Source organism: Chelonia mydas, chromosome 11 (genome assembly GCF_015237465.2).
Source record: "Chelonia mydas isolate rCheMyd1 chromosome 11, rCheMyd1.pri.v2, whole genome shotgun sequence".
Classification (NCBI taxonomy): Eukaryota; Metazoa; Chordata; order Testudines; family Cheloniidae; genus Chelonia; species Chelonia mydas.
In genome coordinates this window covers 33814102-33833252 of record NC_051251.2, presented here as the reverse complement: position 1 = coordinate 33833252, position 19151 = coordinate 33814102, and the positions used below count along the sequence as shown (strand labels likewise).

Sequence of the window (19151 nt, the reverse complement as noted above, 5' to 3'; positions counted from 1 at the left end):
TTTTATCTTTCATTAATCCCTGGTATATTAATTTTGTCAGTCACTGGTAGCAAGGAATGTTTTTCTTCAAGTTTGTCTACATGAGAAATTGAGCCAAATTAAATAAAGATGTGAATTTAAAGTGTCTTAATTAAAGTGCATTGAATCATTGTATGAATGCTCTTTGAGAAGCAGAGTGCAGCAGAATGTAGTTCAATTTAGCTTAATGGCAATTTTAATGGGAGCAGCAGGTCACCCCGTGTGGGTATAACATGCAGTCTATATCATCCTGACAAATAATATAAATGTAATTTATTTAAATATATGTGTCTCACTATTCTGAATTTTAGACTTGACAGACAAAATTTGATTTGCTTTCCCTGGGAATCCAGCTACTGAATGAAAATAGTAAATATGACCAAAAGGACTAAAGCAGCGGTTCTCAAACTCTAGGTTGGGACCCCAAAGTGGGTTGTGATGCTGTTTTAATGAAGTTGCCAGGGTTGGCATTAGACTTGCTGAAGATGAAGCCAAAGCTTAAGACCCATGACTCAGGGCCAAAGCTTGAGCCCCACAGCCCAAGCTTCAGCCTGAGGGTTTCAGCACTGGGTGATGGGGCTCAGGTTACAGGCCCCACACCTGAGACTTAAGCCCTTGGGCTTTGGTCCCCCTTCCTGGGGTCAAGTATTAATTTTTGTTGCCAGAAGGGGCTCGCAATGCAATGAAGTTTGAGAGCCCGTGGACTAAAGAAAACACTTGATCCTGCAGACACAAGGCCCCGGCGCATCTGGTCTTGCCAGCAGCAGCAGCACCGGCCGGTCCCCGACCCCGTGCAGATGGTCAGGGGGCCTGGACTCCGCGCTAGAAAGTTGCTGCAATTGTGTCTCTTCCCCAGTGTCTGGTTAGTGATGGTTCCATACCAGTGAAGGAAACTTTAGCAGCCTGCGTACCACCCCCGCCCCTCTACACCCCGACCGGGAGCAATCGCAACCCCGCCGCTCGCAGCGCACTCTCACCCGCCCCACGGCACCGCCCCACTGGGCACCACCCTCCCGAGTCCCGCCCCCCATAGACACGTCTTTACCCCAAGCGCAGCCCCCACCATGCCCCCACCCGCTAGGCGCACTCAGCCTGCCCTGCTTTCCCCAGCCCTGTAGCGCCGCTGGGAACCGCGCCAGGGCACCCCCCCCGCCGGGCTGTCCCTACGCGCCAGTGCCCCACCTCTTCACTCCGCTGGAGCCCGCGCCCCACCGCAAGGCCGCTGCTCGGGTTCTCCCCGCCACACCCAGCCCTGCCCCCTGGCCGGCGCGGCCACGCCCACCCCGCGGCTCCCCTGTCACTGCCCAAGTAGCGAGCTCGGGGTCCCGCGCGGGGCGGCCCCGGACTGAGCCCTCGCCGCGCTAATGTTTAACTAGGTGCTGGGGAGGCGGGAGTCCGCCGCGTGTGCCAGAGAGGAAGACGCTTCGCTCCTTCTGCCGCTCGCACCCGCTGGGGCAGGGCCCGCTTCCCGCAGCTCCCAGTCATGAAGGTCAGTGAGTAACTGTGTCGCCCCACGCGGGCGGCTGCTTCACCCCCCGCCCCAGCTAGAGCCGGAGGTAACTGGAAGGGCCCTTGCCTGGGGCTCGGGGCAGGAGCGTAGTTCCAGGGACGGGCTGTGCAGCGCTTAACGGGAATGCAGCGTTCTTTGTACGTGAGCAAATTCACCAAGGGCTTGGGCTGCGCGTTTCTGTTCCAGGCACGGGGGATGCGAAGGAGTATTTGTTATGCGAGGAAGAGATTGTGGTGCTTAACCACAAAGATACGGCGGTACTCCCCACACAGCACACGCTGGCACGGGCACACGCCCAAACTCACACTGTGCAATAAACTGCCCTGCAACCAGTCCAAGTGCACAACCATACACACTGGTACGCACACCGGCCCAGCTCTGAAACAGTCGCTTGCCTTATACGCGCTGGTACATTAACTCACGTCGTGCACGTCTAACTTTGTATTCTCTTTTCGTGTTTTCCAGACAGTAGTGAAGTATCTGTTGGGGTTTCTTGCGATTGCAGTGATTGTTATTGCCATAACTGTTCCTGTAGTTTTACTGACAAAAAGTAAGTTTTAAAATAGTCGTCTTTGAAGAGACCCTGATAATGTGAGTGAGAAAACTAGACTGATCTCCGAAGAAAACTCAAGAATTCCAATGACTTATTTGTCCAGAGTTGCTAGACTTTATTTTCTGCGGAGTATAGTGAATCCACAGCTAGAAAGTAGTGTGTGCTATTTCCCACTGAGTTCTGGAAAGTGTTCCCAGCAAAGGTCTTGCTGAATTGCTAGGTTGGAGACAGTGAGACAAATGTGCATTCAGGCGGGAACTGGAGGCCAACTCATTTTTGAAGTTGTCTCTGGATTCCAGGGGTGAGAAGCCCCTCTGAAAATTAAAATAATCAACCATCTCAATTCCCAGGTAAACACCAAAAAGTATAATCAAAATGTGTCACTTTGCAGCATCTTGTTTTCCAGTCACTAGAGAGTGAAAATTGTAGCTCGAACAGTAAAATTCAAGTCTGTTGATCTTGTGTGGCAGGTTGAAGGAGATAAGAAAATACATCCCCATTAAAAGAGCATTAGCAAAACCAAACCAACTTTACATAAATGTATGATATCATATATACAGCACTGTCACAGAGATCAAGGAACAGAGGGATATCAAAGACAGACTTTTGGACTCTGGTCAGTTTGTGTTTTCCAGTGTGACGCTAGTCCTGGACGTTAATCTAAAACAATATTAAATCAATGTTTAGTCGGTGAAGAACTGCCAGTTGATAGGATGCAATTACATATCAACTTATTTTTTTATTTTTACAGGGTATACTAGTTATAACAGTATAGAATTCAACATTACAGACTTGTAACAAACTAGAGAGAAATAGTGTTCCCGCTGTAAAGTAGACATTGTGCAAGTATCTTTTGTAATGTAAATATTAAGAAAGGGTTACAGATATACTGGCTTGACAGAAAATAGTTTCAGTGTATTCTTAAAGTAACTAGTCTGTCCAGCACTTAGATATACTAAGAAGGTTTGGGTTTTCCACAGTTTAAATTAAAGATACAGCAGTGAATTGGAGCAAAAATTGAGATTAACATAGTATATAATTTAAATATAGTGTTACAATTTATATAAATTATTTTTAAAGTAATAGTAGATATTAATAGAAATTAGGGGTCTTATTGTACAACTCTTGAAGGTATTCTGTTGATAGGATTTGCTCCAGTAGGATGCTTGTTTTTTGTTGGTGGTTGGTTATCTGTTTTTTTTCCTGCCTGATAGTCTATCAAAAATAAGATTTTCAAAGTGAAAATTGGGACAACTCTATCAGGCAGTTATGGGGGGAGGGGTAAGCGGCACAGGAAATGATTTTGTGGGTTGGCAGGAAAGTACATGAGAACATTTTGGCAGATGGGTTGATGTGGTACTTATGTTTAGGTAAGCAGTAGGAAGCATTGTGAGGAGGTGGAAGGGAAGATGACAATATGTGATAAACCTGGTTTGGGATAGTCCCTGAGGTGCATGTGCATTTTGCCAGCATGTTGTCAGAGTACCTGGGACAACTTGCCAGCAGTTCCTTCACATGTCCAGTATTTGTAGAGGCTAATAAAAAAGTGGGACAAAGTATTTTCTTTTTCAGACTGACAAGGATGCTGGAATGTTGTCAATGAGAACTGGGATTAATCAATAATAACAACATTCCATCATAGCCAGTTCTTCTCATCGATTCAAAAATGGTGTCAAGAATGTGCATTAAAATAAGGCAGTAAAATTAAATATTTAGTCTTCACTTATTCAAATTGTAATCAGATGTGTACAAATGTTTATATGCACTCAAATCCAATTTTTAATTGAAAACACTGTAGACTTCAGTAGCGGTCTGTAAAATAGCTTCTGTGTGTAATCCTTCCTATTTAGACACTGCAGATTTTTTCCATTTTATGTAAGGAATTAAATCTATTGTCCTGGCCGCATACTAACTCTTTAATTCAATTCTATGTACCTAAAATTTCCCCGTAAATTCAACAAGATACAGTATTCTCCTATTTCTAATCTAAATTGTTGTGTAGAGTTGCTATGTGGTGTTAAACTGCTGTCACTTTTTAACTGAGAAGTGACTATTGTTTATAAGTGTGTGAAATAATCCCTATCTGCAGAACTTAATTGTTGCAGGGCTTGCCAGGCCTGAGTCCTGACATGTCTAGGTTTGGCAGTTCAAAGTAAGTAAGTAAGTTCAAAGTTCTGGCACCTCTGGATTTGCCACGTCAGTTATGAAAGTAAAAAAATTGCTTGAGCCCTGGCACCTCTTTCATTATGAATTGAGCACTGCCTATTTGCAATAGTAATATGGCTGTATCATGGCTTTTGAAGGCCAGACCCATGTTACAGTAGATGCAGAGCACCACAATACCATTAGCCTTGGATGGAGCCATTTTACCTGTGGAGGAAGAGTAGGGGAGTGTAGCATTCCCTTCACTGCTGACTCAAAATCAGTGGCTAGTATGGAAGGGGACAATGCCTCAGCCAATTTGGGGGCCGAGGAGTGCCGGAACCTGTGTAGAAGGGGGGGATGGCCACAAGCGCTGGAACTGTGGCCCTCTGCTCCTCCTCTTTCCCCTAAGGCCCCCCCCTGCTCCTCTTCTTTGTGAGGCAGGGGCTGATGTGTGTGGGGGTGTCCCCCTCCTCCTCCCTCAGGATTGGTTGGTTCCAGCTGCTGTCTGAACTTAGCATGCCGACACACTCATTCTCCCCGAACACACACATTCCCCAAACACACACTCTGTCTCACCGTCCCCAACACTCCCTGTCCCACGCTCTCCCCCCTCCTCTTCCTGACACCTCAGTGGAAAAGCCGCTGGCAATCTAGTGGAATGATGGGATTGAGAAAACCGCATCATGTGCTACTGTACCTGTCCCATGAGGCATTGCAGACCCTTCCCAAAGCATCCTGCGGCCAGTTGCACGCTAGGATAGCTACCAACAGTGCACTTTGCTGCTCTCTGTGTCGATGCAAGAGCTGCTAGTGTGGATGCACTTTGCCGACACAAGGAGCATAGTGTGTACGTGTAACAGCGGTTTAATTAAATAGTTGCTCTATGTTGGCATAACTTTTGTTGACAAAACTCTGTTGTGTAGATAAGGCCTTAATAAAATAATTTTCAAAGATATTATTCTGTTAATTGGGAATCATTTAATGTGAGGAAATCATGATCTGCTTGCAGACTGTCCATAAGTAGAGAGAGACTAGGGCTGGGATTTTCCCAAAGAACTAAACTTTGGTGGAAGTTGAACACTTAATTCATAAATTCCAAGGGCAAAGGGACCGTTGTGATCATCTAGTCTTCCCTCCTGTATAACACGTTTCTCTTTGGCGTCATTGAAAATCCCAGGCTAAGTTCATTGAGTAAATTATTTCTTGCAATCTATTCATTTGGCTTTGCTTATAATAATGCATATGCTTATTGTTTGAAGTAGATTAAACTTGAAATGCTTACAGAATCATTAAATATCTTACACTGATCTTCCATAGTCCACTTGCACGCATGTATTAAAAATGACCTACACAGTTTTTTTTATTAAAAGGGTTTGTGCTCTTTTTTTTTGTTTCTTTATTTTGTATAACAAAGGGCCAAAGAGGTTGTTGTCCCCTTTAAAATATCTGAAATGGCAAATCTAGCCTTCTCTGCCTTTGCTGGAGGAGGAGGCGGTCTCAGAGTTAATGTTGGGGTGGAAGGGTTAACCTTTAGTTAAAAGGTTTTTGAGTCTTTTATCAAAGTCTTTTTCTCCCGTGTGTTTTCAGGTTTTTGATTTAAACTGATATTAACCATAAGTTTTAAACAATTGGAATGAAAAAATCACTTCCCTTTCTCAGTTGATGAGGTTTCAACCCTTCTAGGTCTCCAGTCATCCATCAAGCCTTTCAGAAAAAACAGGAGAGATAGACCTGACTTCCAAAGTTTTAGCCCTCCTTTATAAAGCATAAAGAAGCAAGGAAAGGCACAAACCAACTATTGTTTTTCCTTTGTAAGTTACCTTTAAGAGTTTGCAAAAATTAGTTAGTAGTTGGTGTTGTGAAACCTATAGAAAATATTGGTTTTGAAAGAAAGAAAGAAAGGTACTTTACACAAAGGGTGAAATCCTTGCCCAACTGAAGTCCGTGGCAAACTTGCTGTTTTCTAAGAATTTACTCTGCTATTCAGTTTTAATATTGCAGCCTGTTTCTGCAATGATTGCCACTGTTAGGGCACTTGGATACTGTGGTATGAGCACTGTATAAGCTATGTAAATATATCCTTTATTGAAGAGGGTAAATATTAATCAAATTTTCCACTATAAACTGATCAGTAAGAGTTTTATGACTTAATTACTTTTTTTCAAAAGTAGAAATTCTGCACTGGTTGTTTTATTGCTCCTGTGTGTTTCATTTGAGCCATTTATTAGAGTTGGGTTTGTTAACCATTTGACAGAAAGTAAATTATACACTCTAGAAGGATATATGAACTTTAATAGCATTTGCTATTATAATGTGTGGTTTCATATTGAATACAGAAGCAACTTTACATTAAAGTAATTATCCAGGTTGGACAACTCTGTCTCTACTCATGAAGGCTGAGTGGTGAGGTGGTGGTCTAGATCCCATGATCCTAGTCCCACTAAAGCTAATGGAAAAACTCCCATTTACTTCATTGTTGGGGAGACCAGAACAGAGTGGTTGGGTCTTAATTCATTAACTTTATCTGTTGTGGTATATACTGTATTTCAAATGCTAAGCTATACAGGAGCTGAAGTACCTCTGGGAACAGCTCAGTGACTGTGAGTCAGAGTTGTTCACTACTAAGCAAGAGGACTGGGGCAGCTCCCCCCCCCCCCCAGTTTGGCCTATAGGGGTGTGAATGCAGTGTGTACTAGCATGCTGCACTGTAACTCCCCTATGTGGACTCTGCAGGTGTGAATTAAAAGGTACCTTGTTCATGTTACCTTTTAATTCATGCTTGCACCATCCACACAGGGAAGTTACAATGCAGTATGCTAGTGTATGCTGCAGTTCACACCTACATAGTCTGGACTGCAGGGCCATGTAGATATAGCCTCAGTTCTTCCTGAGGCAGTGGGGACAGGAAGTGCCGTAAACACTAGTGAATGAAAAGGCTGACGTTCATATCATATTTGGGAATATTTTGACTTGAAAAAATGCATAGGCTGGGAAATCCTTGCATGATGTGAAGTAGGAAACACAAGGTGAGTGGATGCTGCACAAAGATACAAATAAGGTTAAGCACTAGTTGTAGTCCTCTGCACTGAGGGTATGCCTCACTGGTGCTGGAGGTATAATTTCATCCAGTTAGAATGCTAAAAATAGCAGTGTAACTAAAAATAGTGGTGTGAGAAGTGGGAGGGTCTAACATCTCCAAACATGATCCTGTCTGAAACCCTAGGTATGTACTTGATATGTATATCCTATCACTTGCACCACTGTGGCTACACTTCTATTTTTCATGTGCTAGCTGTATCAGAGCTACTGTGGGTATGTTTGTCTGAGCCAGAAGTTATACCCCTAGCTCCAATGTAGACATACCCTAAGTGGTAACAGGCCTCAAGTCTTGTGTGCCTGCTTCATTACCCTCAAGAATATAGGGAATAAAAATAGAGGGCTGAGTGTGGGTGTATCTCAAGAGACATGGATTTAAGTGGGATCCTTAGCATACAAATGGGGTGCTGAGTTATGTGCTACTGTTTTGGCCCTAACTCTTTCTACTCAGCAGGAATACAATGGTAGCTGTATAAACCACATATTCGTAGACTCATAGATATTAAGGTCAGAAGGGACCATTATGATCATGTAGTCTGAGCTCCTGCACAGTGCAGGCCACAGAATCTCACCCACCCACTTCTGCAATAAACCTCTCACCTATGTCTGAGCTATTGAAATCCTCAAATCATGGTTTAAAGGTGCAGAGAATCCTCCAGCAAGTGACCTGTGCCCCATGCTACAGAGGAAGGCGAAAAACCCCCAGGGCCTCTTCCAGTCTGCTCTGGAGGAAAATTCCTTCCTGACCCCAAATATGGCGATCAGTTGAACGCTGAGCATGTGGTCAAGATTCACCAGTCAGATACCCAGGAAAGAATTCTGTGTAGTAACTCGGATCCCACCCCATTTAACATCCCATCACAGGCCATTGGGCCTATTTACCATGAATAGTTAAAGATCAATTAATTGCCAAAATCATGTTATCCCATTATACCATCTCCTTCATAAATTTATCAAGTTTAATCTTGAAGCCAGATAGGTTTTTTGCTCCCACTGTTTCCCTTGGAAGGCTGTTCTAGAACTTCACTCCTCTGATGGTTAGAAACCTTCGTCTAATTTCAAGTCTAAACTTCCCGATGGCCAGTTTATATCCATTTGTTCTTGTGTCCACATTGGTACTGAACTTAAATAATTCCTCTTCCTCTCTGGTATTTATCCCTCTGATATATTTATAGAGAGCAATCAAATCTCCCCTCAACCTTCTTTTAGTTAGGCTAAACAAGCCAAGCTCCTTGAGTCTCCTTTCATAAGAGGCTCGTTCACCTGCACATCCACCAATGTGATATATGCCATCATGTGCCAGCAGTGCCCCTCTGCCATGTACATTGGTCAAACTGGACAGTCTCTACGTAAAAGAATAAATGGACACAAATCAGATGTCAAGAATTATAACATTCATAAACCAGTCGGAGAACACTTCCATCTCTCTGGTCACGTGATTACAGACATGAAAGTTGCAATATTACAACAAAAAAACTTCAGAACCAGACTCCAGCGAGAGACTGTTGAATTGGAATTCATTTGCAAATTGGATACAATTAATTTAGGCTTGAATAGAGACTGGGAGTGGCTAAGTCATTATGCAAGGTAACCTATTTCCCCTTGTTTTTTCCTCCCCCCCCCCCACGACGTTCTTGTTAAACCCTGGATTTGTGCTGGAAATGGCCCACCTTGATTATCATACACATTGTAAGGAGAGTGATCACTTTAGATAAGCTATTACCAACAGGAGAGTGGGGTTGGGGGGGGGGGGAGAGAACCTGGATTTGTGCTGGAAGTGGCCCAACTTGATTATCGTACACATTGTAAGGAGAGTGATCACTTTAGATAAGCTGTTACCAGCAGGAGTGTGGGGTGGGGGGAGAGAAAACCTTTTGTAGTGGTAAACACCCATTTTTTCATGCTTTGTGTGTATAAAAAGATCTTCTGTACTTTCCACAGTATGCATCCGGTGAAGTGAGCTGTAGCTCAAGAAAGCTTATGTTCAAATAAATCGGTTAGTCTCTAAGGTGCCACAAGTACTCCTTTTCTTTTTGCGAATACAGACTAACACGGCTGTTACTCTGACACCTTTCATAAGACAGGTTTTCCATTCCTCGGATCATCCTTCTCTGTACCTGTTCCAGTTTGAATTCATCCTTCTTAAACATGGGAGACCAGAACTGCACACAGTATTCCAGATGAGGTCTCACCAATGCCTTGTATGAGGGTACTAACACCTCCTTATCTCTACTGGAAATACCTCGCCTGGTGCATCCCAAGACCGCATTAGCTTTTTTCACGGCCATATCACATTGGCGGCTCATAGTCATCCTGTGATCAACCAATACTCAAAGGTCCTTCTTCTCCCCCGTTACTTCTAATTGGTGCTTCCCCTGCTTAGAACTATAATTCTAGTTATTAATCCCTAAATGTGTGACCGTACACTTCTCACTATTAAATTTCATCCTATTACTATTACTCCAGTTTACAAGATCATCCAGATCCTCCTGTACGATATCCCGATCCTTCTCTAAATTGGCAATACCTCCCAGCTTTGTATCATCCGCAGACTTTATTAGCACACTCCCACTTCTGGTGCCGAGGTCAGTAATAAAAAGATTAAATAAGATTGGTCCCAAAACCGATCCCTGAGGAACTCCACTGGTAACCTCCCTCCAGTCTGACAGTTCACCTTTCAGTATGACCTGCTGTAGTCTCCCTTTTAACCAATTCCTTATCCACCTTTCAATGTTCATAATTGATCCCTATCTTTTTCCAGTTTAATAATTTCCCATATGGCACCGTATCAGACGCCTTACTGAAATCTAGCTAAATTAGATCCACTGTGTTTCCTTTATCTAAAAAATCTGTTACTTTCTCAGACAAGGAGATCAGGTTTGTTTGGCACGATCTACCTTTTGTAAAACCATGTTGTATTTTGTCCCATTTACCATTGACCTCAATGTCCTTAACTACTTTCTCCTTCAAAATTTTTTCCAAGACCTTGCATACTACAGATGTCAAACTAACAGGCCTGTGGTTACCCGGATCACTTTTTTTCCCTTTCTTCAAAATAGGAACTATGTTAGCAATTTTCCAGTCATACGGTACAACCCCTGAGTTTACAGATTCATTAAAAATTCTTGCTAATGGGCTTGCAATTTCGGGTGCCAATTCCTTTAATATTCTTGGATGAAGATTATCTGGGCCCCCCGATTTAGTCCCATTAAGCTGTTTGAGTTTCGCTTCTACCTCAGATATGGTAATATCTACCTCCATATCCTCATTCCCATTTGTCATGCTACCATTATCCCTAAGATCCTCTTTAGCGTTATTTAAGACTGAGGCAAAGTATTTGATTAGATATTGGACCATGCCCAGATTATCCTTAACCTCCACTCCATCTTCAGAGTTCAGCGGTCCCATTTCTTCTTTCTTTGTTTTCTTCTTATTTATATAGCTATAGAAGCTTTTACTATTGCTTTTAATTCCCTTTGCAAGGTCCAACTCTACTTGACTTTTAGCCTTTCTCACTGTATCCCTGCATGTTCTGACCTCAATAAGGTAGCTTTCCTTGCTGATCCCTCCCATCTTCCACTCGCTGTATGCTTTCTGCTTTTTCTTAATCACCTCTCTGAGATGCTTGGTCTACAACTCCTGCCTATGAATTTTTCCCCCTTTCTTGGGATGAAGGCTTCCGATAGCTTCTGCAGCTTTGACTTGAAGTAATCCCAGGCCTCCTCTGCCTTTAGATCCATAAGTTCTTCAGTCCAATCCACTTCCCTAACTAATTTCCTTAATTTTTGAAAGTCAGCTCTTTTGAAATCAAAAACCCTAGTCACAGATTTATTTTTGTTTATCCTTCTGTTTAGTATGAACTGAATTAGCTCATGATCACTTGAACCAAGGTTGTCCCCTACAACCATTTCTTCTATGAGGTCCTCACTATTCACCAAAACCAAATCTAAAATGGCATCCCCTCTAGTCGGTTCAGCAACTACTTGATGAAGGAATCCATCAGCTATTGCATCTAGCAAAATCTGAGCCCTATTATTATTACTAGCACTTGTCCTCCAGTCTATATCTGGGAAGTTAACGCAGTTTCCATTAGTATTTACTTCATTTAAAAACATTAAAGAGGGCTCTATCCATATCCAGAATCCCATTAATCTTGCTTCCTGATCTGCCCATCGTTTTTTACCTTGTGCTTGTGCACCTGTGCTGTGCAGGATCAAGCCCATAATAGGTGTCTAAAGCAAACAGGTAATGGTCAAAGTAAAGAAGACAGCAGTGAATCCCAAGAGTAGGCACAGAGGGGAGGGAAACTAAGGTTGGTTATTTCTCTTTTTAATATGGTTATTTCTCTTTTTAATAAGTATCTTCACCTTTTATAAGATAGGCAGGGCAGAGAAATTAAGGCTACGTCTTCTCTGCCACAGAGGTGGGTGCTTTTACAGGGAGATAACTGTTGTGCATTGTTATCTCACTGTAAAATCCTTGTGGAGACTAGGCACCTGGGGCTTTTACCACAAGGTGGCTTGGCAAGGGCAGCACTATGGCCACTGTTGTTGGTTTACTTCACAGTAAAACTACAGTGCCTTGTCTCCACTAGGATTTTACACAAGGACAGTTAATGTGTTAGTAAACCTGTAGCAAAGACCCACCTATTTTTAGCTTTGGCTGGGTAGGTCGCAGCAGTATCCACATCTTCCTTTTCTTTCTTCCAGCTGCAGGTACCACGTCTGACCCACGTAGAGTGTTTACCTTACAGGATTATTTAAATGGTGACATTAGATACAAAACATATAATTTACAATGGATTTCAGGTAACTGGTCTGTGTTGATTGAATGTTATCTCTGCCTACCTCTGATATTTGATGTTCATGTTAAGGACAGGCTGTACTTACCTAACTGCTCAGAGGTAGCTGCTATGTAGAGGAAAAGTCTGAATGTTTTTTAGGTTGCTGTAGTAGAATGATGCCAATAATACTAAAAGCAGAATGAAAATAATTGAAAACATAGGGCTTGATTGCACCCTTCAGGCATGTCCCTGCGTTGCTGATGATGTGGATGCACATCTACCCCTGGATGCCAGAAGAGCACATCATCTGCTTCACCCTTCTATAGGGAATAACACGCTCCTCCCTGTGCATCCATCCTACTCCTTGGGTCAGTGTGGGGAACCGGAGGAGACAGAGCAAGGTTCCTTTTCCCTTTTGGTGTGATGATTTCCCCAGGGGAGTAAGGTGGGAGCAGACCCTGTGCTCCTCCGAACATAGGGACTGCACTTCTTACTGGCTTTTGTGGCTTGTGCCCCTTCCCACTACGTAAAGGCCCAGAGTTTTGAATGAGTTCTGTTTTATATAGTCAGCTTTATAATATTAGTTGGAAAATAATAAATGTTAAGAAACATTTTCATTTATTGTTGCCCAAATGACATTTCTCTTGTTCCTTTAGGAAATCAATACCTGCACAAAACCGCTGACAACGACATCGTGCTTGTAAATGCTGAGGATCAAACACTCTCAGAAATTCTGAAAAATAGCACATTAGTATGTTTGCTCACATACTGTACATCTCAGACTTTGGAGAAAGTACTGCTGCATGTTTCTCTATGTAATCAATGTGTGATGTTTTTTCTCTTCCCTTTTGTTGATAGGCCACATATGGAGCGACCACAGCTATTTTATCTCCTGACAAAAAATTTGCTCTTCTTCAATACAACTATGTGAAGGTACTAACATGCTTTTTCTTTTTTCATGCCTATTGTATTTTATAGAAGCACTAAGAGAAAAAGAGAGAAGGGAAAGGAAAATTTGAATTCATTTTAAACTTTTGGTTGCTGCAGACAGATACGATAGGCAGGGCTGGTAGCACCACCTATTAAAGTTGTCCAACACTTGCCACTGTAAGACCCAGTTTTCAGTTGCTTATAACTTCGCCAAACTTTACAGTTTTAGCTGAAGATTTCCATGCCAAGTGTCTGCTTCAGGCTCAGTTCTGAAAAATTTCAGCCAAAATGGTCCTCCCATTTCTGAGAATAAGGTCAGGGAGAAGTCTGTTTTGCCAATGTTAAAAGAAATTCTGATGACCTTTTTTTTCAGAAATGCTAGCACCCCTGTGCTTTGGAGCAAGGATTTGAAATTTGGCATGGGGGTGGCCTTTGTGTCAGGAATGTGCCTTTTTCTGATGCTGTGAAATTGCACCCAAATTTGGCCAAGTTATAAGCCTTTGAAAAATTGCAGGTTGCACATGCTTAAGAGACCGCTTAGGTTTTAGCGGCTAAAATCTCTGAAGAGTCCATTCTTTCACTCAGAATGTGCGTGCCTCTCGGAGTTCTTTGTGTTGATTAGACTGCACATGCGCCATCCCCACAGAGTGACTGAACATGTCACCTCCAGCCCAAGACATCAGGGGTGAAGCTGGACTTTTCCTGTAATGGCTGCTCTAGGTTGGGCTGGGGCTAGGCAGTAGAAATCCGATCAAGGAGCCTATCTTGCCATGCTTTCAGTGAACCCCCTTGCTGATATGTCCCTTCATGCTTCAACCACCATTCCAGGGGAGATGTGTCCATGCTGATGACTGGTTCTGCTCAATAACAATCCAAAGCAGTGTGGCCCGACGCATGTTCATTTTCATTATCTGAGTCAGATGCCACCAGCAGAAGGTTGATTTTCTTTTTTGGTGGTTTGGGTTCTGTTGTTTCCTGATTGGAGTGTTGCTCTTTTAAGACTTCTGAAAACATGCTCCACACCTTGTCCCACTCAGGTTTTGGAAGGCACTTCAGATTCTTAAACCTGGGTTGAGTGCTGTTGCTATCTTTAGAAATCTCACATTGGTACCTTCTTTGTGTTTTGTCAAATCTGCAGTGAAAGTGGTCTTAAAATGAACAATATGTCCGGGGTCATCATCCAAGACTGCTATAACAGGAAATATATGGCAGCATGTGGGTAAAACAGAGCAGGGGACATACAATTCTCCCCCAAGGAGTTCAGTCACAAATTTAATTAACACATTATTTTTTTAATGAGCATCATCAGCATAGAAGCATGTCCTCTGGAAGGGTGGCTGAAGCACGAAGGGGCCTGTGGATGTTTAGCATATCTGGCAAGTAAATACCTTGCAGTGCTGGCTACAAAAGTGCCTTGCAAATGCCTGTTCTCACTTTCTGGTGACATTGTGAATAAGAAGCAGGCAGCATTATCTCCTGTAAATGTAAACAAACTTGTTTGTCTTAGTGATTGCCTGAACAAGAAGTAGGACTGAGTGGACATATAGGTTCTGAAGTTTTACATTGTTTTGTTTTTGAGGGCAGTTATGCAACAACAAAAAATCTACATTTGTAAGTTGCGCTTTCACGACAGAAATTGCACTACAGTACTTGTATGAGGTCAATTGAAAAATACAATTTCTTTTACCATTTTTACAGTGCAAATATTTGTAATAAAAAAATAATATACACTTTGATTTTAATTACAACTAAGACTACAATATGTTTGAAAATGTAGAAAAACATCCAAAATATTTAATACGTTTCTATTGGTATTCTACTCTTTAAGAGTGCGATTAAACCTGTGATTAATTTTTTTAATCATGATTAATTTTTTGAGTTAATCGCGTGAGTTAACTGTGATTAATCGACAGCTCTATTATGAAGCACTCAGACACTATAGTGATGATCACCATAGAAAATAACATGAAGAAATTAATACTTCTGTCTTCAGAATAGGGTTTGAAGAGAGTGCCATAAATAAGGCATGTAGTCACACATTGAACAATGAAGAGAAAACAAAATATTGAATAGCTGCTCATTAAGTGAGCACTGTCCTTACTTTGCACAGAATGTGGAAAAAATAGTGTGTGAACATGCAATTCAAGACTGTATTGTAATGCACACACAAGGGGACTAAATTAAAGTTCTTCTTCGAGAGATGTCCATGTGAGTACTCCACTCCAGATGATGGTGTATCCCTGTGCCTTTGCTCAGAGAATTTTGCAGCAGTGCCCGTATGGGTCGTGGTACCTGCCTTGTGTGCCGTTGGCGCTTCATTGGGTGTACACGCAACACGGACTCTGCGGTTCCTTCTCAACCATCCCCGGCCTGAGATGGAGCTCAGCAGTCCTGCTGAAAACCTTCGTGTCTACTAGATAACTTTAGATAAATTAGTGAGTTCGGATAGTTTAGATACGTTAAGTTTCAGTTATTAGAGTTACGTCCCCTACCAGGAAAAAAAAAATATTTCCCCATCCCTTAGTACAGTTAGTATTAGGTTAGAAAAATGCCTGGTTCACCAGGATTTAAAAGATGCACAACTTGCAAAGAGGCGATGCCTGTGTCAGATGGACACATTGTAACAAACAGAAAGCCAGGGCGTGCAGGGATAGAGATCTGAGACTGAAACTCATCTTGATGGAGAACTTAAGTCATTAAGACCAGCCTCCGACCCAGGGATGTATCTCTTCCTGGCATAGGTCACCAGTTTATTCACTGCCAACGTCCCCGAAGACCAAAAAATCTGGAAAAAAAACCCAGTCATCCTCTTTGCCTCATAGAGAGCAGACCCATGTAGCTCTCATCGGTGCTGGCTGTACCACGGCTCAGCACCTATCACACTCTGGGGACCTCCAGCACTGTCCGCTCGGCGGTTGCTGCTGGAACCCAGCGCTCCAGTGCGGAATCTAAGGGCTCTAAGCTGCTCGTCTCCACCACGACACCGTCAACAGCCTTAAAGGAGATGACACCAACAACCACCCCTATTTCCAGGCCGCAGCCTAATGCTGCTAGCGCAATGGCGCCGACACAGACTGCACTGGCACTGGCTTAGCACACCTCACTCCAGACGCAATTGGCACCTCAGTCTTCGGCACCAAGGCTCTTGGTGCTATGCTACTTTCTTCACCAGAGGATCTGTTGGTCTCCTCCACCCCAGAGTCCCCTCTCTTAGGCACTGATGGCTCACCGGGGTAAGTGGTACCACAGCAACAGTTATCTCCGATAGCATCACGGTTATCGAGTGATGACGATGAGGAGGTTGAAGGGATATTCTCCCCTCACCATTCCTCCCCAATCAGGACACCTATGGCTATTGGATCACTACGATCACGGTCCACATACGCGCACGACATGCCACCATGGTTCAGTCACCCATGGATGGGACCACCCATGTCCTTCCCTGGTCACTGGCCATACTTGAATCCCTTGGGGTCTTACAGAAGGCACTACAGCAGGGTAGATACCCAGCCCACATAGGGAAAATACCACATTCCCCACCTCTACCCTCAGAGACCGTAGTGACCAAGACAAGAGATGAACCTATGGCAGAGTAGGAAGAGGACACGGCTCCTGACATCTCTCCAGCCAACAACAATTCATCCACCTCACTGGACAAGGCTATTATGCCTGCACCCCCAATCACCGCAGATGACTTTAACCACTTCCAAGATTTATTCAGAAGAATGGCCAGTGAGCTCAAAATTGCTCTGGAGGAAGTGCTGGAAACTGAGCATCAGCTAACGGATATCTTGCAGAAATCTTCCTCCTCAGAGATAGCATTGCCAATCAACGGGGCTATCATGGAGCCCACCAAGACTATACGGCAAACTCCAGCCACCATATCTCCAATGTGCAAAAGGGCGGACAGAAAATATTATGTTCCTTCGAAGGGATCAGAATTTTTATTCACATACCTGGCCCCCAACTTGCTGGTAGTGGAAGCGGCCAACCAGAGGAGCAAACAACAGCACTTTTGGTCTATGCCCTTTGATAAAGAAAGTAAGAGGTTGGACCTATTCGGCTGCAAAGTACATTCTTCCTCCAAGCTTCAATTCAAAATGGCAAATTACGTGGCACTACTTGCCAGATATGACGACAGAAACTATGGAAAGTTTATGAACTTTATTAATGAGATTACGGAGGAACAGAGACAACAATTTAAATTACTGGTCTCCAAAGGACAAAGGATTGCACACATGGCTCTACAGGCCTCACTAGACGTTGCTGACATGGTCGCCAGGTCCACCACTGTAGCTGTGGTCATGTGACGAGCCTTGTGGTTTAACTCCTCAGCATTCCCATGGGAAATACAGAATACAGTCAAAGATCTCCCCTTCAGAGAAAAATTGTTTGCAGCCAAAACCAATGAGGTACTGCACACTATGAAGGACTCGCAGGCAACTCTCCAGTCCCTTGGCATTCATACACCTGCCACGAAAGGGAGACAATATGGTATCAACCATATCAGAGGAATCGATACTCAGGATACACACAGCAACACCAGAGGCCGTATGAACAACTACATAAACAATGACAAAGACAGAGACCACAATGATGCTTACTTCCAGAACCAGCGGCGTCTCAACCTCCTTCCTCTAAGCAACACGTTTGAAGGCTTGGTCAAGGGTCTGGAAAACCACTCCCACATTCCAGCGCTTACACAATCCATCCATCTATTTGGAGACCATTTGTGGAATGGGCTGCCATTACCATGGACAAATGGGCCGTGAAAGACATACATACAGGCTACACGATTCCTTTCCTGCCTGTAACCCTCCCCCCAGCCACCACCACTCTCTGTCCCTCATCAGGGACCCTGTCATGAACATTTGCTATGCCAAGAGTTAGATCATCATCTCCAATTAGGGGCAGTGGAAACTGTTCCCATGCAACATAGGGGGAAGGGGCTTTATTCCCACTACTTTTTAACACAAAAGAAAAATGGGGGATGGTGACCTATCCTTGACCTCAGGCGACTGAACAAGTTCATGAGAAAGCAACTGTTCAAGATGGTCACCTTAACAACAATAATACCAGCGCTGGAGCAGGGATACTGGTTTTCAGCCCTAGACCTGCAGGATGTTTATTTTCGTGTTATGATACACCCCACCCACAGGTGTTTTCTGAGATTTACTTTGGACACAGAACACTATCAATACAAGCTTTTACCTTTTGGCCTCTCAACAGCGCCTCATGTTTTCTCAAAGAGCCTCTTGGTAGTAGCGGCGCACCTGAGAAAACAAGAAATAATAATATTCCCTTACCTGGACAACTCTCTCTTGAAGTCACATACCCGATCAGACGCCATTCGCTCTACCCAAACCCCAATAGATTGCTTCCAGAGTCTCAGTTTACAAATTAATGAAAATAACCCGACAATAGAACCAGCTCAACAGTTAGAATTCATCAGTGCTTATCTCGACTCGGTGGCAGCGAAAGCATCACTTCTACGAGACAGATTCGACACGATAAAGACACTCATATCCACAGTGCGGAACAGCCCACTGGTCACAGCCCACATATGCCTACAACTTTTCGGTCAAATGGCAATGTGCACGTTTGTGGTCAAACATGCTTGCCTGCACATGCGTTGCCTGCAAGGATGGCTAGCAATTGTCTACAGACCAAACAAGCACAGGTTAAACATACAATTAACAATGTCCCCCAAGGTTAAGGACTCACTGACCTGATGGACCTAACCACACAACCAGTGCTTGGGAATCCCATTTACATAAGATTCTCCATCCCAGATGATCACAATGGATGCCTCCCTCATAGGGTGGGGAGCACACATGCAACATCGCACAATTCAGGGATTATGGTCCACAGCTGAGACAAGGCTACACATAAACCTGCTAGAACGTCATGCCATCTGCAATGCCTGTGTCCACTTCCTACCATTCATAAAGAACCAGAACATAAGAGTAATGACTGACAACATTACTTGCATGTTCTGTATAAACAAGCCAAGAGGGAGCCCGATCATACTCACTATGTACCAAGGCTATGAGACTCTGGAATTGGTGAATCCAAAACAATATCCACATCTCAGTTTCCTACCTACCTGGATGCCA

General features: G+C 43.5%; 1 protein-coding gene across 1 annotated transcript in view; it reads left to right on the top strand.

Annotated features, from left to right (window-relative positions):
- The first annotated feature begins 1082 nt into the window (after positions 1-1082).
- Positions 1083-19151, top strand: part of DPP4 (dipeptidyl peptidase 4) — a 76445-nt gene continuing 58376 nt past the window's right edge. The window contains exons 1-5 of the mRNA XM_027819101.3: positions 1083-1507; positions 1994-2078; positions 12032-12130; positions 12762-12856; positions 12964-13038. Of these exons, the coding sequence (XP_027674902.1) occupies positions 1502-1507; positions 1994-2078; positions 12032-12130; positions 12762-12856; positions 12964-13038 (360 nt within the window). The 5' untranslated portion in view covers positions 1083-1501. The remainder of the gene's footprint in view (positions 1508-1993; positions 2079-12031; positions 12131-12761; positions 12857-12963; positions 13039-19151) is intronic.